Raw genomic sequence first — 24,748 nt, 5'->3', positions numbered from 1 at the left:
CATTAGCACCTGTGACTGTTAGCAAACTTAAAGATGTTAGCATGCTACTGTCTTTGTAAGCAAACAGAAGCTAACTGGACTAGGCTGGCATTCGCTGAATATATTTAGAAGGTGAACTAGTTATTATTTGTTTGTCCCATTTATCCAATTTTTGCCCTTTTCACCATTTTTTTTTGCAACTTTTTGACCATTTAAGCTACCTTTTGCCATTAATACCACCTGATTTCTTTTTTGCCTGTTTTTGCAACTTCTTTTTGCCACTTTTATCCCATTTTTCCCCTTTTTTACCATTTTATTGCCACTTTTTGCCAATTTAAGCTATCTATTGCCATTAAATACCACTTGTTTCCTGTTTTTTGTCCTTTTTTCCAATCTTGACTGCTTTTTTGCCCATTTTTGTCACTTTTCTCTCATTTTTGTTGCCACTTTTGGACCATTTTTGCCACCTGTAACTCATTTTTTGTCACTTCTCACCCATTTTTGTTACTTCCGATCATTTTTCCACTTTTCCCTCTATTTTCACTCATTTTTGCTGCTCTGTGACTTATTTTTATTGCTACTTCAAGCTGTTTTTGCCTCTTTTCACCATTTAGATTGTGGCTCTAAGGTATTTTTCAACAATTTGGCTCTTTGGTTCATCACCTTGTGAGTAACACTGTGTTAAAGAGCCACAAATCATCACAGAAGAGCCACATGTGGCTCCAGAACCACAGGTTGAGTATCACTGCTTGAGAGAATGCAGCATGTGAGGAAACCTGACCCCTCTACTAGAGGACAGCAGGCCTCGTTTCCTCTCACCTGCAGCTTCAGAGCTCAGCTGTGATTGTGATTGGCTCCAGGTGATGTTAACCAGCTTGACGAGCTCACTGAGCATGTGCAGCAGATATAAGAAGACAGCATGCAGCTCAGGTACGGCACACAGCTTCTGTTACAGCTTCTATCAACGAGTTTCCCTGCTGGAGCTGGACTGTGGGCTTCTGTTGACTCTTCATGATGGGTTTCCTCAGGTCAGTGCCAGTTTGATCATATCTGCTTATGTTTGTGGCAGTCTCTTACAGGGTTTTTTGTCTTTTGCAGTGTTTCTTGGATCTGCTTCCTGGTTTTTGGTGCTGGAGCTGCTCTCCCTCTGACTGAAGGTGGTACGTGTTCTAATTTAGAATATCAAGATTCAAAGTTCAACAACATGTCCTGGGTTTATCTAGTCTCAACCTTGACAAGTACTTAGAAAATCTAATTTCTAGTCTAAAGATGCTGAATGCAATGCTTTCTAGGGGACACTAACAGTGACTTGTAATGGCTGCTGAGGTTTTAGTCTAACATGATCCTCATTCTGATCCAGACTCTGCCTGGCGCTCCAGTGGAGCCTCTCCTCGCTCTGGTTTCTCTGCGGTCCAGCAGCCTGCAGCAGCCCCACAACAGGCCCCCTCTAGTTCTGGAGCTCCCAGTCTCAGATACCAGCCCAGTTCTGGATCCAGCTCTGGAGGGCCCCTCAGACGTCCTGTGAGTTCAGGTTTCCCCGGTCATGGTGTGAGGTTGTCCCATCCTGGTGTTGGTGCAGCTGGGAGCTCCAGTGTGGGAGCCTACAGACCCATCAGCTCTAGTTCTGCACAGCCTACTGGAGGTGCCAGCGTGGGTCTGAACCCTGCAGCCCACAGATTCAACATCCCCAGCTTTGCACAGCCCTCTCTGACCTCCAGCGTGGGTGTGAACCTTGACCCCTACAGCCCCATTGTTTCTGCTGGAGACTCGGCTGCACCCTCCAGCTTGGACCGGCCCGTTCAGGCTGCTCCTGCATCGTCCGGCCTGGAGTTTCCTGTTTACTACTTCGTGGCTCCCCCCAGCTCCAGTTTCCATGAAGATGAAACCCCACTGTCCTGGCCCCAGCATCCTGCAGGATTCTCCTTCAGCCCCAGCGGCTGGATGCCGTCTCGTTCTTTCCCCGTCCTCGGCGTCTGGAGCTCTGAGGACGTCTCTGCTAAAGGGGTGAAGCAGGAGGCCGAGAGCGAGGAGGTGTCCCTGGTGCCGTCTTCGTCCTACATCGTCCAGTCCAGAAACGGCTACCTGAGAGCCAGAGAAGCAGTGGCTCACCTGAGCTACGTCCCAGAGCAGGGTGAACCACAGGTGATCTACTACGAGGTGGTCCAGAGGCCAGAGCAGCCTGCAGCTGCACCCAAGGCTCCAGTCAAAGGAGGGAAGAAACCCTGAGGAGGTAAAACTTCAGGCTTTTAAAACACTTAATGATTTTTTTTTTTCTGTAGCTAACATCTACTTCTGTTTTGCAGGGATCAGCTTTGAGTCCTGCCTTCATTCCACTTGAATGTCAATAAAAGTTCTTAAAATCTGACCCTGTTCGCAGTCTTCTCTTGTAAGATCCTGTTGCTGTAGCCTGAACCACCTGCATCAGTGTAGCCTGACTCTAAAGTAAACCAGAAGCTCTTCACAGAAGGATTAGACCCTAAAACAGGACTGAAGTAGTTTTTTAGTGGGATGTTGATTCTTCGAACCTTAAAACCACATGTAACTCAAATTTTTTTTTTTGACTTTGCACCCACTTTTGCCACACTTCACCCAGTTTTCTCCATTGTATTTCTATTTTGCCCCTTTTTTTTTTTGCTGCTTTTGTCACCTCACTAATTTTCATTGCCACTTCAACTCAGTTTTTGCCACTTTTGACCATTTAGAGTCTTTTTCAATGTGGCTCTTTGGTTGAGCAGGGTTGAGTAACGCTGGGTTAGATTGACTGTCGTAGCCCTGTGTTGGAGAAAGTTTAAAGACCCAGGTGCTGTTTTAGTCCTTGTGTAGTTTGAGAGGAGCTCTTCAGCGTCTACAGGAGGATACCAGGAGCTGCAGGGTCTTAGCCGGTTCATTGATGGGTTGGGCTGAAGCTGCAGCCTTGTCTAACCCCCAGCTTTGGCTGAATACATCTCTATTCTTGGTATTGATATTGTCGTAGGTTTTCCACTTAAACAGTTCTGCAGAAGTCCCTCGTGCCAAAATAGTTGACCGCATCATTGAGATCAAAGAAAATCACTTTTTTAGGAACTGTAGAAGTCTTAGTTGTGAGGTTGTCCCTGTCCTATGTGGTGTAGGATGCTTCCTGGCGTTCTTCTGGATGTTGAAACTGCGTTCACTGCTGCTGGTATGATGCCAGCCCACCAACTCTAAAGCAGTGGTTCTCAGCATTGGGGTTGGGACCCCCTTGGGGGTCACAAGACAAAAAAAACAAAATACTTTTTAAATTAAACCTGTTTTCCTTACTTTTCCTGCCAGTTTTAAAACATTTTTGCCACTTGAACCCATTTTAGTCCAATTTAAAACCTTTCCATCACTTTTTTCTGCCTTTTTTCCAATTCTTAACCAATTCTTGCCACTTTCCACCTACCGTTGCCTCTGTTGACCCAGTATCACCTCTATTCATCGATTTTTATGCCCATTTTTTCACATTTTACCCACATTTCACCATTTAATGACAATTTTTGCCAGTTTCTCCAATTTCTGCCTATTTTTCTGTCTTAGTTAACCCCCCCTTTTTCTTTTTTTTACCAATTTATATCAATTTTTCATCCATTTTCACCAAATGCCCACCTATGTCCACTTAGTTTGCCCCTTACACTCATCCTACTCATCCTACCCTCACATAGTTTGTCCATGTCTGTGTTCCTGTAAAGCGTCCTTGGAGTTTCTTGAAAGGCGCTATATAAATTCAAGATATTATTATTTACAACCATTTGTGCCATTTTAACCATTTTTTTTGCATATTTCTTGCCACTTTTATCTATTTTTTGCCATTTATGACCCATTTCTGCTACTTTCGAAATCATATTTCACCACGTTTTCTGCCATGTTTGCCATTTTTTTAACCCATTTAATTCTGTTTTTAACAAAATGGATTTACATTTTAAGAAGGCTATTCATTAAACAAATGAATAGAAAAGATATTTGTTTATATGGTAAGAGTTGTTGTTATTCAGGTTAAGTATAAAATATGGTTATCACAGCTTAACTTTATAATATACCATGGTTTTGCTGACCTCCATGGGCCCCCAGTTCAGCTGGGCCCTAGAAAGCTCTCCCATTTATCCCTCCTTATGGACGGCCTTGTCTCCACATGACTGTTCTTAATTGGTCATGGCTGTGTTCGTCAGTAGGGGTTCCCGGTCCCTGGCATCTTTATTTTGGTGGTCGCGGGCTGAAAAGTTTGAGAATCACTGGTCTAAAGGACATAAACGAGCATCTTCTTTGGTAGAAACTGTCTGATTGAGCTCCTTTTCTGCCTTCTTGGTTACTCTTAACCATGTGGAGTTTTTTTAGTGGGCAGGAAAACCAGTGACGAACTTCATCCTCCTGAACGCTCGCTCGCTCGAGTGTCTGCCATAGGCATAATCACTTCTGAGGAGAGAGCGACCCAGCACTGCTGTAAATGAAATCAGAGCTCGCTGTGTTTTCTCTGAGTGGTTCCAGCTGACCGTCTCTCTCCTCGCTCCGTTTGAAGCTGAATCGTCCCTCAAATAAAGGCTGGGGTTGTTGAAGCTTCTGTCTGTGGCTGTATCCACCATCATCTCTTCACCAGATGTCGTCGGCAGTCGTCTCAGCTATGACGCTGATTGGTCAGCTCGTTCTCTGACCAGGAACGAGCGTATCAACCCGAGGCTTCATAAGAGGACAGACATGAAATCTGGACTCAGCTTTGCAGAGGAGCCAGTCCACAGAAAAGGCTGAGCCCTCCCATTTAAAGATGATAATGAACCACTCGTGTTGGATCAGCATCAGCACTCACCCCCGTCTACTGCTCCCCTCCTGGTCCAAGATTTTTTTGTCTGTATATTTCCATTTCCCCAAGTTTGCAATTTTTAGCCTCTTTTAATCATTTTTTACTGCTTTAAGCCCACTTAGCCACTTCTTTTTGCCACTATTACCCAGGTTTTGCTCCTTTTCCCCAGTTTTTGACTCTTTTATTCTGTTTTATTGCAATTTTTGCCACTTATCACCCATTTAAGCTGCCTTTTGCCAATTTTTTCCCAAATTTTTGCTACTCTTTGCTGCTTTCCCATTTAAGTGGGAAAAAATAGAATATAGATATTAATAGTATAGAATAGATATTAAAAAATAATGTTTGAAAGAGCAAATATACGAGAAGAAACCTAAAATCATAAGTTTAAAGGTCAAAATATGTCTTTAAAAATAAAAAATGAAATTCTAAATTGTGAGTCTGATAGGTCAAAATTGAGAGTGTAAAAGGTCAAAAATTAGGAGTTGAAAATGTCAAAATATGAGCTAGAATTCAAAATGATGACTTATAAGGTTTAAAATATGACTTCATTTCAAAATTGAGAATGTGAAAGGTCAAAACATGATATAAAAAGTTAAAATAAGTCATTTAAAAGGCCAAAAAATGAGAAAAAAATTGAAATCATGTTTTTAAAAGTCAATATGGGATTAAAAAGTAAGGAGTTAAAAAGGTCAAAATATGACTTTAAATTTGAAAACTGAATCTAAAAGATAAAAATGTGACATACAAAGTCCAGGTTATGAGTAGAAAAGGTAGAAAAGTCAAAATCATAAGTTTGAGTTGTTATCTTTAGATGCAAAATTGAAAATATGAAATAAAAACACAAATTTATTTCTTTACCCACATTTTTGACTTTTTATGAAATCTTTCTTACTCTTTACTTTTTCAGATTTTTATGGCTTAAAAAGCAAATTTTAAATCATCAAGGTTAAGTTTACATTGTTATACTGGAGGAAATCTACAGACCTCATACTGGTGGGCCAGGTAGAAAACAAATATGATCTTGCGGGCCAGATTTGGCCCCCGGGCCTCGAGTTTGACACCTGTGTGTTACAGGATAGTGATGACCACAGGAGTGTTTTTGATCTGGTTCAGGTGATCACCTCATCAGTATCTCATTGAGGAGAACGAGGTTTGCATGTGTTGGAACTCAGACACTGGAACGGTTTTCATGCATGTAGAGATGCTGACTTCAGAAAAAGAGATGTGAGGTTTAGCACTGCATCCAACCACTGCATGACAAGCAATGCAACCAATAACTGTTGGAGTGAAACTAATAATTACTTTGAGCGAACACTGATGCTCATAGCACATTTAGAGAGTGTTGGGCTGCACATCTTTTTCCAACACTACGTTATAAGATTAATACAACTTGGGCCATGCACAGCTGGATTATTTTGTACCCCTCTGCTCCAACTTTTTAGGAACATGTTTAACTCCTCAATACAGGGGGAGGGGATTAAACTTAGTAAGGTAAGTGATTCTGGATCAAAGGTCATAGGTTTTAGTATCTGAGGTTCTCTAAGTTCACCTCTACCACGGAAGTAAAAGAATTTGTCTGCTTTCAGAGTTTCTAATGCACTCGATTGTTAAGGAGATTGGTAATAACCAGCTCTGTAAGGACCCCCAGTCCACACAAAACACACAAGACACTGACGTTTGTAGTTACAGAACAACATTTGTAAAGCAGAATTTGTTTAAGAATAACAGTTGTGTTCTTAATTAAGGAACTGTCCCTTCCTAAGTAAAAACCTAAATGTATACTCAGAAAAAAACAAAATAAACAACCAGTAAGGTTGATCACTTATACAATAAATAACCCCCTTTTTTTAAATGAAATTTGACCTCTTTAAATGTCTCACGCTTTGATAATTGTCCTTCAAAAATGGTTTCCAGTTGTTTTGTAAGTACACAGAAAATTGTCCTTTAACCCTATTAGTTACCCTTAAAGTTGGTAGAATATTTATACTCTTTGTTCCTCAAAATGTGTTTCAGTCTTTGTTATAGCTTTTTAGCCAAAAAACAAAACATCTACTGAGATCTCAGAAAAATTAAAGTGCAAATAAAATTGGGAGTTCCTCAGTAAGTTTCCATGTGATGTGCATCCTACCACCCCTTGGAACGGCACAGCATCCAAAGATCAGCATCCAGAGGAAACCACAGCACCTCCTCGCCACATGGACCCAGACGGTGGCTGAATCGTTCCTCTAACAAAACAGCCTACACACAAGAGTGCAGAGCAATTATCCCACAGTTCAAAAGTCCGTATATTTTACTCTAGCTCAAAGGTCATCAAGTACATCTGCACAAGGGCCAGATTTAGTCCCGGCAGAAACTCTGGGGGCCGACTTTCACATAATCAAAAATGACGGAAATATTTTGGTCTGATTGAAATATTATTGTAGTAGTATTTGTATTTTCTTTCAAAATGCAGGACATTTTTAGCCATTACCAGTAGGGCTGCATGGATTAGTCCCCATAATCGTTTGTGTCGACTATAAAAATGAGTCGACATCGAAATTCAAGTGTCGACTAATCGTATTATTGTCTTTGATATCGGTAAAATCAAATACCGGCCGGTAAAAACTCATCTGAAAATTTATTGATAGATTAGTCGACATAAAAAATAATCATCAGTTGCAGCCCTAATTACCAGTGAGATCTATCCCTATTATCTATAATTCAGCAGGCCTGACTACAGGACTGGCTGAAAACCCCAGAGAATGTGATTTAGCACCAGCATTAACCCATTTTTGACACTTTTAACCCCTTTTTGATATTTTTTGCCTCTCTAACTGAATTTCTGCAAGATTTTAACCCCTTTTGAACCACTTCCCTGCTTGTGTTATCCCCTTTGTGTCGCTGTTATCCATTTTTGCCATTTTCTTCTATTTTTGCCACTTTTTAACCTCTATTCATTGCTTTTTTTTTCAACAATTTTTGCAAGTTTAAACCAATTTTTGCCATTTTTTAACCCATTTCAATCACTTTTCCCATGTGTTTAATCCCCTTTGTGCCACTCTTATCAATTTTTGCCACTTTTCTTCTATTTTTACCACTTTTTAACTCCTTTTCATTACTTTCTTGCACTATTTTTTGTCATTTGTGACCATTTCTTGATATTTTTTGCCCCTTCTTCTCATCTGTTACCAATTTTAGCCACTTTTAACCACTTTTCTGCCAATTTCTGTCCCCTTGTGCCACTACACAACCCATTCTGCCACCTATCACCAATTTTTGCTACTCTCTAACCCACTGATCATCAACTGCCAGCCCAGGGGCCATATCAAGCCCACCAACGCTTCCTGTCCGACCCCCGAGAGATCATTAAATTCAGAAAAGGAGGAAAAGAAGGTTTTAAGAGTATCCTTCTGCTTTAAATGTCTGCAGCTGTTAAATCCATGCCACAAACAACAAATACTTGAATAGTTTTAGAATGATTTAACATTTGATCTGTTTTTACAGAAATTTACTGTCATTATTAGTAAAAAAGAAAAAGGGTAAAGGTTGGCAGAAGTGCTGCAAAAATGACCAGATAAAGTGGTGAAAAGGGTTAGAGAGTGGCAAAAATGGGTTGTGGAGTGGCATAAAGGGACAAAAAATTGGCAGAAAAAGTTGTGAAAAGAGGTGAAAATGTGGCCAAAATTGGTAATAGAGGATAAAAGGGGCAAAAAGTATCAAGAAATGGTTACAAATGACAAAAAAATTGTTTAAAAAAGTAATAAAAAGGGGTTAACACATGACGAAAAATTGTAAAAGAGGACAAAAGGGGCAAAAAATATCAAGAATTGGTAACAAATAACAAAAAAGTGCAACAAAGTAAAGAAAAGAGTTAAAAAGTGGCAAAAATACATAAAAGAGTGGCATAAAGGGGATAAAACACGTGGGAAGAGTGGTTGAAATGGGTTAAAGAATGGCAAAAATTGGTTCAAAAGTTGCAAAAAATTGTTAAAGAAAAAATGCAATGAAAAGTGGTTAAAAAGTGGCAAAAATAGAAGAGAATGGCAAAAATGGATAAAGGAGTTGCACAAAAGGGATAACACAAGCAGGAAAAGTGGTTAAAAAGGGGTTAAAATCTTGCATAAATTAAGTTAAAGAGGCAAAAAGAATCATAAAGGGGTTAAAAATGTCAAAAATGGGTTAATGCTGGTTCTAAATCACATTCTCTGGGATTTTCAGGGGCCCAGGCAGTCCTGTAGTCAGGCCTGCTGAATTATAGATAATAGGGATGGATCTCACTGGTAATGACTAAAAATGTCCTGCATTTTGAAAGAAAATACAAATACTACTACAATAATATTTCAATCAGAACAAAATATGTATGTAATTTTTGATTATGTGAAAGTCGGCCCCCAGAGTCTCTGTCCGGACTAAATCTGGCCCTTGTGGGGATGTACTTGATGACCCCTGACCTAACCCTTTTCACCACTTTATCTGGTTATTTTTGCAGCACTTCTGCCAACCTTAACCCTTTTTTAAAAACTTACTAATTATGACAGTAAATTAATGTAAAACAGATCAAATGTTAAGTCATTCTACACTACAATATTAAATTTTTTGTGGGGTGGATTTAACAGCTGCAGACATTTAAAGCTAAGAGATACTCTTAAAAGCCCAACATCTTCTTTTCCTCCTTTTCTGAATTCAATGATCTTTCAGGAGGCCGGACAGGAAGCTTTGGGGCCACCAGTTGACGATCAGTGGGTTAGAGAGTAGAAAAAACTGGTGATAGGTGGTAAAATGGGTTGTGGAGTGGCATTAAGAGACAGAAATTGGCAGAAAAAGTGGTGAAAAGAGGTTAAATGTGGCCAAAATCGGTAACAGACGAGAGAAAGGGGCAAAATTATCAACAAATGGTTACCGATGACAAAAAATAGTGCAACAAAGTAATGAAAAGTAGTGATTAGAAACCTAATGTATGGAGTCATATCAGGGTCGACCCTACAGATTAAAAAAAAAAAATCAAGAGGATCTGTAAAAAGTGCAAATTTGGGGGTAAAAAATAAAATCTTAGGATTATAAAGTCAGATATTTACAAGGAAACAACCTCAGAATTTCTGAGTTTATAAGGTGTAAATTCAAGTTTATAAACTCTTAAACTTTAACAGTAGAAACTAGATTTTTAAAAAGTTTAAAAATCCTAAATTTAACCGTGTAAAGGCAAAAATGTATAATACACCAAACATTAAAATACAGTGGATTTTCAACTTTATAACATTAGAAGTACACATTTTAGGTTCAGGAAATTTAAGACTGTTTAAGTAAAAAAAAAATTACTAAAGTTAACATTTTTCTTCTTTATTATTATTATTATTTTGTTGAGTGTATTTCTAAAATGCTGTAGTAATAATGGCTACTTCTCAGATCTTTTGTTAAGAACAGTGTCTGTAGGCCTCTTATGTCGGGATTTTGTCAGTGAAAACAGTTAAAACTGATGTTTACTTTTCCTAACTGGGTCTTTGGGGGGGCTTCACTTTTCTTAGATATGAGAGAGTGTCTTAGTTTTTCCCACAAGTCACTCAAATATAACAGATTTACATTTTAACCTGGTTTACACGTCCTTACTGCACCTCTATCAGCTCTAACCACCAGGAAGAATAGTAGCATAGCAACGCGCTAAGCACTTAGCCGCTAGGCGGCAGTTACACAAAAACACAGTAGTGGCGAAACTTTATTTAAATGTAGTCACTTTATTTTATACACAATTTCCCAGTTGGTTTTTAACTTTTTACCCTTTTGAACGAAATGAATAACGGCATAACATGTTTTACTTTGAAACATACGTACACATAAGCTAGCTGAAGCAGCTAACTCACCAGGAAATCCAGATGAACTCCCGCCATTTTCTGCCGATGACTCTCCCACAAGAAAACGAGCTTCACTGCCAGCTCCACTTTAGTGACTATCATCTCTAAATCAATAGGGAACTTATCAAAACAGTTTTCAAAGTCTAACTGCAGTTTTTATCTCACCTTTATCTCTAATCCAGGCTCTGTAATCATCCTGCAGTAAACTTTCTCTCTGCTAACGTTTCTCTCTGCAGGTGGTGCTTTCAAGGACGCTCGTAAATTTGAGTTGCATTTAGAAAACGTGTAAATCTTGTTTTAGACTACAGAAAATAACTCGGGATGCATGATATTAATTTTTGCCAATATTTACAGATTCATTTTAGCCGATACTGATATTTAAATATGTTTGACATAACCAAAACTTTAGTCCTTAGAACATAATTTAGGGCTTGAGGATGAAAAACTTTTTCTTAAAACACTTAAGTTTAAAGAATGTAAATACAGAAAAAGGTCTCAACATCCATTTTCTGTTGGTCCTGCCTAAAACTCCACTAATTAGGTTATATGGTCAAATTTTATCGTTAATATATGCTGATATCCAAAATATCGGATGCAACTAGATTAAAATTGCAATTTCTGCTGAAATTTCGTGGAGATGCTGATTGCTCAATTGTGGGAAAACTGCTGAAAATAGCCAAAAAGTACAAAATAGCTGGAAATAGCATAAAATGGCATAAAAGTAGCCATAAATGACATTCAATAGCTAAAAAAGATTTTAAAAAATAGCTGAAAATAGCCTAATATAGCCTAAAAATGGCCAAAAAATTACATTCAATGGCTGAAAAAGCATAGAAATAGCTTAAAATAGCATGAAAAGAGCTGGAAACTAGTGGAAAAATAGCTGAAAATAGCATAAAAGCTGAAGAGTGCAATACCTGAGTTGTGAAGGATGTGAAATCATTGCTCAAAATATAGAATTCAGTAAAGAAAAAAAACTGAGCACTGCCTTATTGACAGAGTAGCCTCTTGAGTCTAAAGGTGTGTGAGATTGTGTTAAAGATGGTGGAGACATTGTTCACATCAGTGTTACTTAACCTTGAACCATATTGTTGAAAAATACCTTTGCAAGAGCCACAATCTAAGCAGTGTAGCAAAAATAGCTTAAAGTAGCAATAACAATAAGTTAAAGGTGGCAAAAATGGTCAAAAAGCAGCAAAAAGGGGAGTGGGGGGGCTTAAATGGGCAAAAAGCAGTGAAGAGTGGCAAAAATAGGAAACAGACGGTGGCTATTGCATTCACTTGAAAATAAAAATCCTGTTTTTGTTACATAAATAAAAAGGATTTTTTTAAATGTTTGATTTTCCTGTTTTTATGAGAGTTGTCGTAAAAAACAGGATTTTTTTTTTCTTTTTTCAAGTAGATGCAATATGCCACCGTAGAAACAAGTGGTATGTAGTAGCAAAAGGTAGCTGAAATGGGTGAAAAGTGGCATAAATAGGATATAGTAGCAAAAAAGAGCAAAAACAGAGGAAGCAAGTGGTATTCAATGGCAACAGGTGGCTGACATGGATAAAAAAAAATTGTGAAAAGTGACAAAAATGGGATAAGTGGCAACAAGAAGTGGCTAAAATGGGCAAAAACCAGGAAAAAAAAAAGTATTAAATGACTTAAGGCAAAAAAAGTAGGAAACAAGTGGTATTTAATGGCAACAGGTAGCTTAATTGGACAAAAGTGGCCAAAAAAAAAAAGCAAAAATGGTCCAAAAGTGTCAGGAACAAAGTGACTAAAATGGGCAAAACAAGAGGAAACAATTGTATTGAATGGGAAAAGGTAGCTTAAATGGGTGAACACAGAAAAAACAAAAACAAAAAAAGTGAAAAGGGGCAGAAATGGGAAAAGTTAGAAGATAGCATTCAAATGAAACTGAATTTTTTAAAGTTTAAACTGTGTCACTATGACAGAGTATGGAGGAGGAGAGAGCGAACAAAGAAAAGAGCAGAAATTTTGCTATCTGCTGATACTATCGTGCATCCCTAAGAATAACCTGTGGTACACATGCATTTTGATTTTTCTGGGCATGCCGACAAGGCAAACTTGCACTGACTCACTACATGCTCCCAAAAACTGCAACTGGTGTGCAAAAACCTTAACAGTGAAGTTTAATAGGCACTGAAGCTGAAGTAAAGAGTTAAAATAGAGCTTTAACAGACCCGAGTATGATAGATTCCCAGTTGCAGGTGATTAGTGAAAAAGAAAAGACACTGAAAGATTAACAGCGATGCATGACATTTTTTAGTAACAATTTATTGAGTTCTGAAGTTGCATGAAAGCTGAAATTCAAAGCAGAGGCCTGCAAAACAAAGAAAAGTTAGTCAAAGCAAAATTCAAACCAAGTGTTTCAAAAGCTTCAGGTTTTACCTCCTCAGGGTTTCTTCCCTCCTTTGACTGGAGCCTTGGGTGCAGCTGCAGGCTGCTCTGGCCTCTGGACCACCTCGTAGTAGATCACCTGTGGTTCACCCTGCTCTGGGACGTAGCTCAGGTGAGCCACTGCTTCTCTGGCTCTCAGGTAGCCGTTTCTGGACTGGACGATGTAGGACGAAGACGGCACCAGGGACACCTCCTCGCTCTCGGCCTCCTGCTTCACCCCTTTAGCAGAGACGTCCTCAGAGCTCCAGACGCCGAGGACGGGGAAAGAACGAGACGGCATCCAGCCGCTGGGGCTGAAGGAGGACAATCCTGCAGGATGCTGGGGCCAGGACAGTGGGGTTTCATCTTCATGGAAACTGGAGCTGGGGGGAGCCACGAAGTAGTAAACAGGAAACTCCAGGCCGGACGATGCAGGAGCAGCCTGAACGGGCCGGTCCAAGCTGGAGGGTGCAGCCGAGTCTCCAGCAGAAACAATGGGGCTGTAGGGGTCAAGGTTCACACCCACGCTGGAGGTCAGAGAGGGCTGTGCAAAGCTGGGGATGTTGAATCTGTGGGCTGCAGGGTTCAGACCCGCGCTGGCACCTCCAGTAGGCGGTGCAGAACTAGAGCTGATGGGTCTGTAGGCTCCCACACTGGAGCTCCCAGCTGCACCAACACCAGGATGGGACAACCTCACACCATGACCGGGGAAACCTGAACTCACAAGACGTCTGAGGGGCCCTCCAGAGCTAGATCCAGAACTGGGCTGGTAGCTGAGACTGGGAGCTCCAGAACTAGAGGGGGCCTGTTGTGGGGCTGCTGCAGGCTGCTGGACCGCAGAGAAACCAGAGCGAGGAGAGGCGCCACTGGAGCGCCAGGCAGAGTCTGGATCAGAATGAGGGTCATGTTAGAGTTTAGACAAAAGTCCTTCTTGGAAAGTCTTTGTCCTAGATGCTTTAAAGTAACACATACATCTCACTGCTTTATCAGGTTTTGCATGATTAAAGGCAACAATAACATCTTAATTTTTTTTTTTTTAATTTGGACTGAATCTCAGTAAAATTTGAAAGCTCACCCTCTTTGCTTGCAGGAAAAGCAGCTGCAGTGTTGAGAAACAGCAGACAGATCCAGGAAACCCTGAGAGAGAAAACAGTCAGCTCTAAAACAGTGAAATTCACTAGTATCAACAGCTTGTGAGAAACTAAAGTACCTTAAAGTGAGGCTGTGCAGCATGTTGACTGGGCCGTTAGCTGTGACTCTTCTCCTTCCTCTGCAGACGACTGGATGATCAGAGACTGGAGCTCTGTCTGAAGGGCTGCTGCTCTCTGCTCTTATTCTGCTGCTCCTAATCAGTTCATTACCCACACCTGGAGGACATCAGAGCTGTCTGTGGACACACCTGAGGACAGAGGTGGAGGGGACGAGTCAGATCAGCTCTGCTGACTGGTTATTTATTCATTTAGACATTAGAAAGAGCGAGAATTTAGCCCAAAATGGACAGAGAATATTTTATTTTCAAAATCAACTTGTTTCCTCTCACCTGTATGACTGTGATCAGGCAGGGCCCCTGATAAACCCAGAGAATGGTTCCTGACAAACCCAGAGAATGGACCCTGATAAACCCAGAGAATGGACCCTGATAAACCCAGAGAATGGACCCTGATAAACCCAGAGAATGGACCCTGATAAACCCAGAGAATGGACCCTGATAAACCCAGAGAATGGTTCCTGACAAACCCAGAGAATGGACCCTGATAAACCCAGAGAATGGACCCTGATAAACCCAGAGAATGGACCCTGATAAACCCAGAGAATGGACCCTGATAAACCCAGAGAATGGACCCTGATAAACCCAGAGAATGGACCCTGATAAACCCAGAGAATGGTTCCTGACAAACCCAGAGAATGGACCCTGATAAACCCAGAGAATGGACCCTGATAAACCCAGAGAATGGACCCTGATAAACCCAGAGAATGGACCCTGATAAACCCAGAGAATGGACCCTGATAAACCCAGAGAATAGTTCCTGACAAACCCAGAGAATGGTTCCTGACAAACCCAGAGAATGGACCCTGATAAACCCAGAGAATGGACCCTGATAAACCCAGAGAATGGACCCTGATAAACCCAGAGAATGGACCCTGATAAACCCAGAGAATGGACCCTGATAAACCCAGAGAATAGTTCCTGACAAACCCAGAGAATGGTTCCTGATAAACCCAGAGAATAGTTCCTGATAAACCCAGAGAATGGACCCTGATAAACCCAGAGAATGGTTCCTGATAAACCCAGAGAATGGACCCTGACAAACCCAGAGAATAGTTCCTGATAAACCCAGAGAATGGTTCCTGATAAACCCAGAGAATGGACCCTGATAAACCCAGAGAATGGACCCTGATAAACCCAGAGAATGGTTCCTGATAAACCCAGAGAATGGTTCCTGATAAACCCAGAGAATGGACCCTGATAAACCCAGAGAATGGACCCTGATAAACCCAGAGAATGGACCCTGATAAACCCAGAGAATGGATCCTGATAAACCCAGAGAATGGACCCTGATAAACCCAGAGAATGGTTCCTGATAAACCCAGAGAATGGACCCTGATAAACCCAGAGAATGGACCCTGATAAACCCAGAGAATGGACCCTGATAAACCCAGAGAATGGACCCTGATAAACCCAGAGAATGGTTCCTGATAAACCCAGAGAATGGTTCCTGATAAACCCAGAGAATGGACCCTGATAAACCCAGAGAATGGACCCTGATAAACCCAGAGAATGGACCCTGATAAACCCAGAGAATGGTTCCTGATAAACCCAGAGAATGGTTCCTGATAAACCCAGAGAATAGTTCCTGATAAACCCAGAGAATGGACCCTGACAAACCCAGAGAATAGTTCCTGATAAACCCAGAGAATGGACCCTGATAAACCCAGAGAATAGTTCCTGATAAACCCAGAGAATGGTTCCTGATAAACCCAGAGAATAGTTCCTGATAAACCCAGAGAATGGACCCTGATAAACCCAGAGAATAGTTCCTGATAAACCCAGATAATGGTTCCTGATAAACCCAGAGAATGGACCCTGATAAACCCAGAGAATAGTTCCTGATAAACCCAGAGAATGGTTCCTGATAGACCCAGAGAATGGTTCCTGATAAACCCAGAGAATAGTTCCTGATAAACCCAGAGAATGTTTCCTGATAGACCCAGAGAATGGTTCCTGATAAACCCAGAGAATGGTTCCTGACAAAACCAGAGAATGGACCCTGATAAACCCAGAGAATGGACCCTGATAAACCCAGAGAATGGTTCCTGACAAACCCAGAGAATAGTTCCTGATAAACCCAGAGAATGGTTCCTGATAAACCCAGAGAATGGACCCTGATAAACCCAGAGAATGGACCCTGATAAACCCAGAGAATGGTTCCTGATAAACCCAGAGAATGGACCCTGATAAACCCAGAGAATGGACCCTGATAAACCCAGAGAATGGTTCCTGATAAACCCAGAGAATGGACCCTGATAAACCCAGAGAATGGACCCTGATAAACCCAGAGAATAGTTCCTGATAAACCCAGAGAATGGACCCTGATAAACCCAGAGAATAGTTCCTGATAAACCCAGAGAATGGTTCCTGATAAACCCAGAGAATGGACCCTGATAAACCCAGAGAATGGACCCTGATAAACCCAGAGAATGGACCCTGATAAACCCAGAGAATGGTTCCTGATAAACCCAGAGAATGGTTCCTGACAAACCCAGAGAATAGTTCCTGATAAACCCAGAGAATGGACCCTGATAAACCCAGAGAATGGTTCCTGATAAACCCAGAGAATGGACCCTGATAAACCCAGAGAATGGTTCCTGATAAACCCAGAGAATGGTTCCTGACAAACCCAGAGAATAGTTCCTGATAAACCCAGAGAATGGACCCTGATAAACCCAGAGAATGGTTCCTGATAAACCCAGAGAATGGACCCTGACAAACCCAGAGAATAGTTCCTGATAAACCCAGAGAATAGTTCCTGATAAACCCAGAGAATGGACCCTGATAAACCCAGAGAATGGTTCCTGATAAACCCAGAGAATGGACCCTGACAAACCCAGAGAATAGTTCCTGATAAACCCAGAGAATAGTTCCTGATAAACCCAGAGAATGGACCCTGATAAACCCAGAGAATGGATCCTGATAAACCCAGAGAATGGACCCTGATAAACCCAGAGAATAGTTCCTGATAAACCCAGAGAATGGTTCCTGATAAACCCAGAGAATGGACCCTGATAAACCCAGAGAATAGTTCCTGATAAACCCAGAGAATGGTTCCTGATAAACCCAGAGAATGGTTCCTGATAAACCCAGAGAATAGTTCCTGATAAACCCAGAGAATGGACCCTGATAAACCCAGAGAATAGTTCCTGATAAACCCAGAGAATGGTTCCTGATAAACCCAGAGAATAGTTCCTGATAAACCCAGAGAATGGACCCTGATAAACCCAGAGAATGGACCCTGATAAACCCAGAGAATGGACCCTGATAAACCCAGAGAATGGATCCTGATAAACCCAGAGAATGGACCCTGATAAACCCAGAGAATAGTTCCTGATAAACCCAGAGAATGGTTCCTGATAAACCCAGAGAATGGACCCTGATAAACCCAGAGAATAGTTCCTGATAAACCCAGAGAATGGTTCCTGATAAACCCAGAGAATGGTTCCTGATAAACCCAGAGAATAGTTCCTGATAAACCCAGAGAATGGACCCTGATAAACCCAGAGAATAGTTCCTGATAAACCCAGAGAATGGTTCCTGATAAACCCAGAGAATAGTTCCTGATAAACCCAGAGAATGGACCCTGATAAACCCAGAGAATGGTTCCTGATAAATGAGGGCAATGGAAATTTACAGACAGAACATATCATTAAAGCCTACTGTGTAAGTGTGGGGAATCAAATGGTTCATGTGACTGGCATGGATAATTCTGAGGTCAAAGTTTTGTTGTTAATGTTTTCTGGGGGAATAGTATTCCAATTTAAGACATTAAAGAGCCACACGTGGCTCCAGAGCCACAGGTTGAGTATCACTGCTTGAGAGAATGCAGCATGTGAGGAAACCTGACCCCTCTACTAGAGGACAGCAGGCCTCATTTCCTCTCACCTGCAGCTTCGGAGCTCGGCTGTGATTGGCTCCAGGTGATGTTAACCAGCTTGATGAGCTCACTGAGCATGTGCAGCAGATATAAGAAGACAGCATGCAGCTCAGGTACGGCACACAGCTTCTGTTACAGCTTCTATCAGAGAGTTTCCCTGCTGGAGCTGGACTGTGGGCTTCTGTTGACGCTTCATGATGGGTTTCCTCAGGTCAGTGCCAGTTTGATCATGTCTGCTTGTGTTTGTTGCAGTTTCTTACAGAGTTTTGTCTTTTGCAGTGTTTCTTGGATCTGCTTCCTGGTTTTTGGTGCTGGAGCTGCTCTCCCTCTGACTGAAGGTGGTACGTGTCAAACCTAAATGATTAAAGGATCTTCTCAAACACGACTTTAGAAGATGTTTTGACTTTATTTTTATCTGTAGATCAGCCTGGTGGGAGCATTGATTACAGCAGGTTTCCTGTTGTTCGAGCTCCACCCGTCACTCCTGTGCTCGCCAGTGATGATGCTCCTGCAGCCTCTGGTGAGCTTTAAAACTCAAATACAGGATTTTCAACTTGCAAAATGATCAAAGATGATAAATGCAACGCCATCTAAAAGCATCTAGGACAGGGACTTTTGTCTAAACTCTAACATGATCCTCATTCTGATCCAGACTCTGCCTGGCGCTCCAGTGGCGCCTCTCCTCGCTCTGGTTTCTCTGCGGTCCAGCAGCCTGCAGCAGCCCCACAACAGGCCCCTTCTGGTTCTGGAGCTCCCAGTCTCAGCTACCAGCCCAGTTCTGGATCTAGCTCTGGAGGGCCCCTCAGACGTCTTGTGAGTTCAGGTTTCCCTGGTCATGGTGTGAGGTTGTCCCATCCTGGTGTTGGTGCAGCTGGGAGCTCAAGTGTGGGAGCCTACAGACCCATCAGCTCTAGTTCTGCACAGCCTACTGGAGGTGCCAGCGTGGGTCTGAACCCTGCAGCCCACAGATTCAACATCCCCAGCTTTGCACAGCCCTCTCTGACCTCCAGCGTGGGTGTGAACCTTGACCCCTACAGCCCCATTGTTTCTGCTGGAGACTCGGCTGCACCCTCCAGCTTGGACCGGCCCGTTCAGGCTGCTCCTGCATCGTCCGGCCTGGAGTTTCCTGTTTACTACTTCGTGGCTCCCCCCAGCTCCAGTTTCCATGAAGATGAAACCCCACTGTCCTGGCCCCAGCATCCTGCAGGATTGTCCTCCTTCAGCCCCAGCGGCTGGATGCCGTCTCGTTCTTTCCCCGTCCTCGGCGTCTGGAGCTCTGAGGACGTCTCTGCTAAAGGGGTGAAGCAGGAGGCCGAGAGCGAGGAGGTGTCCCTGGTGCCGTCTTCGTCCTACATCGTCCAGTCCAGAAACGGCTACCTGAGAGCCAGAGAAGCAGTGGCTCACCTGAGCTACGTCCCAGAGCAGGGTGAACCACAGGTGATCTACTACGAGGTGGTCCAGAGGCCAGAGCAGCCTGCAGCTGCACCCAAGGCTCCAGTCAAAGGAGGGAAGAAACCCTGAGGAGGTAAACCCCTCTGATGGTACAACTTTATTAAAAACCAGGGGTTTATCATGGCTGACCTTACCTTTGTCTCTGCAGGTTGAACTACTGCTGACAAACGTCACTCTGGTGTTAAAAATGCTAATAAACATTTTAAAAGCTACCTCAGTTTAAGACTTTTTTTTGCAGGTCAATACTTCAGTAGCTTAGCTTCTTTATGGCTCATGAGTAATTTTGGAGGATCATTTATTCTTGATTCAGTGGTTCTTGTGCTTGTAGATCCCTGTAGACCGCTTATCTGGAGTACTGGGTTGGACTTAGACGAGCTACTCTGGAGTGGATTAGGTCTTAACTGCCTGAAAGTTTCAGTCAGCCTTGGTGACGGTAAAAACCTCAGTCTCTACCATGGTGGGTCTCACAGGGCTCCATACTGGTACCAAGGGGGTAGATCTTTCTGGGGTCCATGGAGGTCGGGAAAATCGTGGTCCAATGAAGTTGATCTGTGATAAGTAAAACCCACTTCTGTCAAAGCAACAACTTGTTTTAGTAAAACTGCTTTTGCAAAATGCAGAGTCTTTGAAAATGTGACGGGGCACACTGAACTATTAATGGCAGACTTCGGTGTTATGATCTGGGCAAACTGGATCCCTGAGAGTAAACTGGTAAAAATGGGCTTTTATAGGTAACTGGGTTAGAATTCAAAATGGCTGAATTAAGTGGTTTATACTGGGGGGGGATGAGGTTTAAGGCATCCAAAAAAAGTCAGATGGGTTAACCCTTTAACACTTGAGCCGTGTCTGACTGGACTCTTGGACCATAGTAGGCTCAATGTCCTGCAAGTGCTGTTGTCCATTTATGAAGACTACTTGGACCTGTGTGTGTGTGTGTGTGTGTGTGTGTGTGTGTATATATAGGAGAAATATGGGTTTAAAGTGAGAAGTGGGTTAAAAATGTGACTGAAGGTGTCAAAAACCATCAGATCACATGTTGAAAATGGGTTAAGAGTGACAGAAATGGTTTTAAAGGTGTCCAAAAACATAAACTAGCAACAAGAGGTCAATAGTTGCCAAACAGGATAAGTGTCAGGAACCAACAGAAAAACTGAAAAGGGTTCCAAGTGACAAAAATGGGTTAATAATGGCAGAGATGGTTTCAAAGGTGTCAAAAACATAAAAATTGGGTTAATAGTTGCAAAAAAAAGGGTACAAAGTCTCAAGAACCAACAGAACTGGTGAGAAAAGGTTTCAAGTAGAAGATATGCATTTAAAAATTGGTTAAAAGTGTCGACAACCATTAGATCACATGGTGAAAATGGGATTCAAGTGGAAAAAATGGGTTAAAAGTAGCAGAAATGGTTTCAAAAGTGTCCAAAGACATAAGAAAAACTGAAAAAAAGGGGTTAAGACATGGCAATAATGGGTTTAAAAAGTCAAAAATGAGTTAAAAGTGTCAAAAACCATCTGAGCACATGGTGAAATGGGTTTGAAGTGTAAAAAGTGGTTTAAAAGCAACAAAATTGGGTTTAAAATGTAATAAATTGATTTAAAGTGGTAAAAAGCAGTCCGGAAAAATGATCAAAAGAGGTTTCAAGTCCCAAACCAGGTTTAAAGTTGAAGAAATAGGTTTTAAAGGTTCAAAAACCTTCAGGAAAACTGGTGAAAAGGGGTAAATGTGTTAAAAATGGGTAAAAAGAGTGAATAAAACATTGATTTATGAGATTTGACAATCATTCCATCCTGTTTTTATTTACATTTTGGACAGTGCCCCAACTTTTTTGATATTATGAATGAAATTTTATCTGGGAACTCAAACCTTTTAGTCCATTAAAAGTTTTTACATCGTAGTCAAAGTTTTTATTCTTATTTCCTGCATGTTCCTGCTGTTAAACCTTCAACTTCTCACTCTCTGACATCATCAGTCAGCAGAGCTGATCTGACTCGTCTGCTCCACATGTGTCCTCAGGTGTGTCCTCAGGTGTGTCCTCAGGTGTGTCCACCTCTGATGTCCTCCAGGTGTGGGTAATCAGCTGATTAGGAGCAGCAGAATAAGAGCAGAGGAGAGAGCAGCAGCTTTTCACACTGAGCTCCAGTCTCTGATCATCCAGCAGCTGCAGAGGAAGGAGAAGCTGAGTCACCATGCTGCACAGGTGAGACTCATTCTCCACTCACATTTTATTCTGACCAGTTTCTCTGTTTGGAAGATCTAACTGTACTCCTTCTTCAGTGTTTCCTGGATCTGTCTGCTGTTTCTCAGCGCTGCAGCTGCTTTTCCTGCAAGCAAAGACGGTGAGTTTAACTTTCAGATCCTCAAATGAAACGCAGTTAATGTGGTCCAATTTGTGGATGAGAAGATGCAAGTTTCAGCGGTAGAAATAATCATGCAAGTGATAGAAATGCCCTCAATGTAGTAGCATTTGAAGGCCCTAAAAGTCTAAATGAGACTGTAAAATCATGTTTTTAGTGCATCCAGTTTTATCTAATCCTGATACCCTTCTCTGATCCAGACTCTGCCTGGAGCTCCAGTGGAGCCTCTCCTCGATCAGGCCTCTCTCGTCCTCCTGTGCCGGCGCTGCAGAACGAAGCCTCTGCCATCCAGCAGCCTGCAGCAGCCCCACAACAGGCCCCCACTGCAAACCAGGCCCCCTCTAGTTCTGGAGCTCCCAGTCTCAGCTACCAGCCGAGCTTCGCATCCAGCTCTAGAAGGCCCTTCAGAAGTCCTGCGGCTCGTCCTGTGAGTTCAGGTTTCCCCGGTCATGGTGTGAGGTTGTCCCATCCTGGTGTTGGTGCAGCTGGGAGCTCCAGTGTGGGAGCCTACAGACCCATCAGCTCTAGTTCTGCACAGCCTACTGGAGGTGCCAGCGTGGGTCTGAACCCTGCAGCCCACAGATTCAACATCCCCAGCTTTGCACAGCCCTCTCTGACCTCCAGCGTGGGTGTGAACCTTGACCCCTACAGCCCCATTGTTTCTGCTGGAGACTCGGCTGCACCCTCCAGCTTGGACCGGCCCGTTCAGGCTGCTCCTGCATCGTCCGGCCTGGAGTTTCCTGTTTACTACTTCGTGGCTCCCCCCAGCTCCAGTTTCCATGAAGATGAAACCCCACTGTCCTGGCCCCAGCATCCTGCAGGATTGTCCTCCTTCAGCCCCAGCGGCTGGATGCCGTCTCGTTCTTTCCCCGTCCTCGGCGTCTGGAGCTCTGAGGACGTCTCTGCTAAAGGGGTGAAGCAGGAGGCCGAGAGCGAGGAGGTGTCCCTGGTGCCGTCTTCGTCCTACATCGTCCAGTCCAGAAACGGCTACCTGAGAGCCAGAGAAGCAGTGGCTCACCTGAGCTACGTCCCAGAGCAGGGTGAACCACAGGTGATCTACTACGAGGTGGTCCAGAGGCCAGAGCAGCCTGCAGCTGCACCCAAGGCTCCAGTCAAAGGAGGGAAGAAACCCTGAGGAGGTAAAACCCCTCTAATGGTACAGCTTTATTAAAAACCAGGGGTTTATCATGGCTGACCTTACCTTTGTCTCTGCTGGTTGGTGAGAGGCTTTGTGGATTGTCTGGAAGTTCAAATAAAAAAACTGACTTTAAAATACTTGGGTTGTCTCCTTTTTACAGTTTGAGGTTTACGGGCCACTCTCTAATTTAACCTTCATGGCTCTCCTTCAGTCCCTGGATGCTCCATTACTATCAGGGTTTGTGCTACTGGATGATGGTCCAGGACAGTAGAAGTCTGAGGGATGTTGGTGCTGTAGCCTGGAACAGTGAGGTTAAAAATGTCTGTCAGTACTTCATGATGGATGACTTTGTAGTTAAAAACAACAGTTATCACATAGCATGTTCATATTGATTCAAAAGAAAGTGTCCTTATTTGTATATCTTTGTCTTTTTGCTTAAAGGTCACATACTTGACCCGTTAAGAGAAGTTTATATCGATCTCAGAGGTTCCTAAAACATGCCTGGAGTTTGTTTTTAACATCACTCCAGTAGTGATTCCTGCATGTCTGTAAACCCCTCTGTTTCAGTCCTGCTCAGCTGCTGCTGTGGCTTCAAATGTTAATGAGCTGTCTGACTCCGCCCCTGACTCCACCCCTCTCAGGAAATGGCTTCCATCCTGAGAGCATTGACATAATATACGTAGACGCCTCTTTGGCTGTTTGACTGCTGCTGTCATACGGCCAGAGGCAAGACCGCCTCACAGGTATACGAGGGAACCTGGGATTTCTGGGATAAACGCACTCGTGTGAGACCATGAACATATGATAAATGCATTTTTAAAGAAATGAATGCACAAATTATAGACAGTATCATGATTCATAAATAGGTGGTCCTAGATGTTACACGTACAGTTAAGTAGATATTAGAGGCAGAAGAAGACGTTATAACCCTATTTTATATTCTCTATAGAAGTCAGTATATACTTCATTTTAAAGTGTGTATGCTCTATGGCAGTGGTTCTCAACCTTGGGGTCAGGACCCCCTTGGGGGTCTTGAGACACTGAGAGGGGGTCTCCAGTTTCCCTAAAGAAAACAAAATATATTTTTTAATTCCTCTGTTGCCCCTTTACACCAACTTTGCCAAATTTTAACCTGTTTTAATCATTTTTTGCCACAAAATTTAACACATTTTTGCCATATAACCATATAATACTTATTGTATAATGATCACAAACGGGAGATGGAGGTTGGACGTGGGTTCAGGAAGAAGAAAATGGGAGCTCGATGTTTTTAAGAGCCGTAGAAAGAAGGGAAATAATAGAAATCATTACAAAACGTAAAAATAAAACATCTAAAGATTGTAACAATATTGATATGACCCTGGTGAAACCGTAATGGGTGGCATCATTGATCCACTAACATATCTATTTAATTTGTCTTTCAAGACCTTCATTTTTCCAAGTAAAATAGAGGTTGCTAAAGTTATCCCCTTGTACAAGGCAGGAGACAAACACCAGTTCACCAATTACAGGCCCGTATCTTTACTTCCAAAATTTTCCAAAATCTTAGAAAAGCTCTTATATTTTATCATATTATATTATATTATATTATATTATATTATATTATATTATATTATATCATTTTATATTATATTATATTATATTATATCATATTATATTATATCATTTTATA

At 42.2% G+C, this 24,748-nt stretch overlaps 3 protein-coding genes across 10 annotated transcripts; 2 read left to right on the top strand and 1 right to left on the bottom strand.

Annotated features, from left to right (window-relative positions):
* The first annotated feature begins 849 nt into the window (after positions 1-849).
* Positions 850-19,798, top strand: LOC121528229. Of its 2 annotated transcripts, none has more exons than XM_041815554.1 (4): positions 850-1,007; positions 1,078-1,139; positions 1,340-2,209; positions 19,660-19,798. In XM_041815554.1, the coding sequence occupies exons 1-3, from the start codon at positions 991-993 to the stop codon at positions 2,203-2,205; spliced, it is 945 nt and encodes a 314-aa protein (XP_041671488.1). In that variant the 5' UTR covers positions 850-990; the 3' UTR covers positions 2,206-2,209; positions 19,660-19,798. The 2 variants fall into 2 exon arrangements, with proteins under 2 accessions (XP_041671488.1, XP_041671487.1); XM_041815553.1 differs by lacking the exon at positions 19,660-19,798 and adding an exon at positions 2,283-2,344.
* Positions 12,862-14,351, bottom strand: LOC121528228 (protein transport protein SEC31-like). Its single transcript, XM_041815552.1, has 4 exons — positions 14,195-14,351; positions 14,060-14,121; positions 12,997-13,869; positions 12,862-12,928 (listed from the first exon to the last, which is right to left on the bottom strand). The coding sequence occupies exons 1-3, from the start codon at positions 14,215-14,217 to the stop codon at positions 13,001-13,003; spliced, it is 954 nt and encodes a 317-aa protein (XP_041671486.1). The 5' UTR covers positions 14,218-14,351; the 3' UTR covers positions 12,862-12,928; positions 12,997-13,000.
* LOC121528227 (arf-GAP domain and FG repeat-containing protein 2-like) lies at positions 18,221-23,213 on the top strand. 7 transcript variants are annotated; one of them, XM_041815550.1, is made up of 6 exons: positions 18,221-18,345; positions 18,414-18,475; positions 18,556-18,654; positions 18,787-18,871; positions 19,013-19,659; positions 23,078-23,213. In XM_041815550.1, the coding sequence occupies exons 1-5, from the start codon at positions 18,329-18,331 to the stop codon at positions 19,653-19,655; spliced, it is 906 nt and encodes a 301-aa protein (XP_041671484.1). In that variant the 5' UTR covers positions 18,221-18,328; the 3' UTR covers positions 19,656-19,659; positions 23,078-23,213. The 7 variants fall into 7 exon arrangements, with proteins under 7 accessions (XP_041671484.1, XP_041671479.1, XP_041671478.1 ...); XM_041815549.1 differs by lacking the exon at positions 23,078-23,213 and adding an exon at positions 19,735-19,798 and having other exon boundaries at positions 18,222-18,345; XM_041815545.1 differs by lacking the exon at positions 19,013-19,659 and having other exon boundaries at positions 18,414-18,472; positions 18,787-18,957; positions 22,376-23,213.
* The last annotated feature ends 1,535 nt before the right edge of the window (positions 23,214-24,748 follow it).

Source organism: Cheilinus undulatus, linkage group 20, assembly GCF_018320785.1.
Source record: "Cheilinus undulatus linkage group 20, ASM1832078v1, whole genome shotgun sequence".
Taxonomy (NCBI): domain Eukaryota; kingdom Metazoa; phylum Chordata; class Actinopteri; order Labriformes; family Labridae; genus Cheilinus; species Cheilinus undulatus.
This window is presented reverse-complemented; position numbering and strand designations above follow the sequence as displayed.

What these genes read in the sequence shown, in the direction of transcription:
- LOC121528229 (XM_041815554.1), top strand. An exon ending in TCTCCCTCTGACTGAAGGTG is followed by an intron (nt 1,140 to 1,339) that starts GTACGTGTTCTA and finishes ATTCTGATCCAG; the next exon opens with ACTCTGCCTGGCGCTCCAGT.
- LOC121528227 (XM_041815544.1), top strand. An exon ending in TGATGCTCCTGCAGCCTCTG is followed by an intron (nt 18,655 to 18,786) that starts GTGAGCTTTAAA and finishes ATTCTGATCCAG; the next exon opens with ACTCTGCCTGGCGCTCCAGT. An exon ending in CAGACGTCTTGTGAGTTCAG is followed by an intron (nt 18,958 to 22,375) that starts GTTTCCCTGGTC and finishes CTGTGAGTTCAG; the next exon opens with GTTTCCCCGGTCATGGTGTG.
- LOC121528228 (XM_041815552.1), bottom strand. Translation starts at nt 14,217, where the DNA reads ATGCTGCACAGCCTCACTTTAAG. An exon ending in CTGCACAGCCTCACTTTAAG is followed by an intron (nt 14,122 to 14,194) that starts GTACTTTAGTTT and finishes TTTCTCTCTCAG; the next exon opens with GGTTTCCTGGATCTGTCTGC. An exon ending in TTTTCCTGCAAGCAAAGAGG is followed by an intron (nt 13,870 to 14,059) that starts GTGAGCTTTCAA and finishes ATTCTGATCCAG; the next exon opens with ACTCTGCCTGGCGCTCCAGT.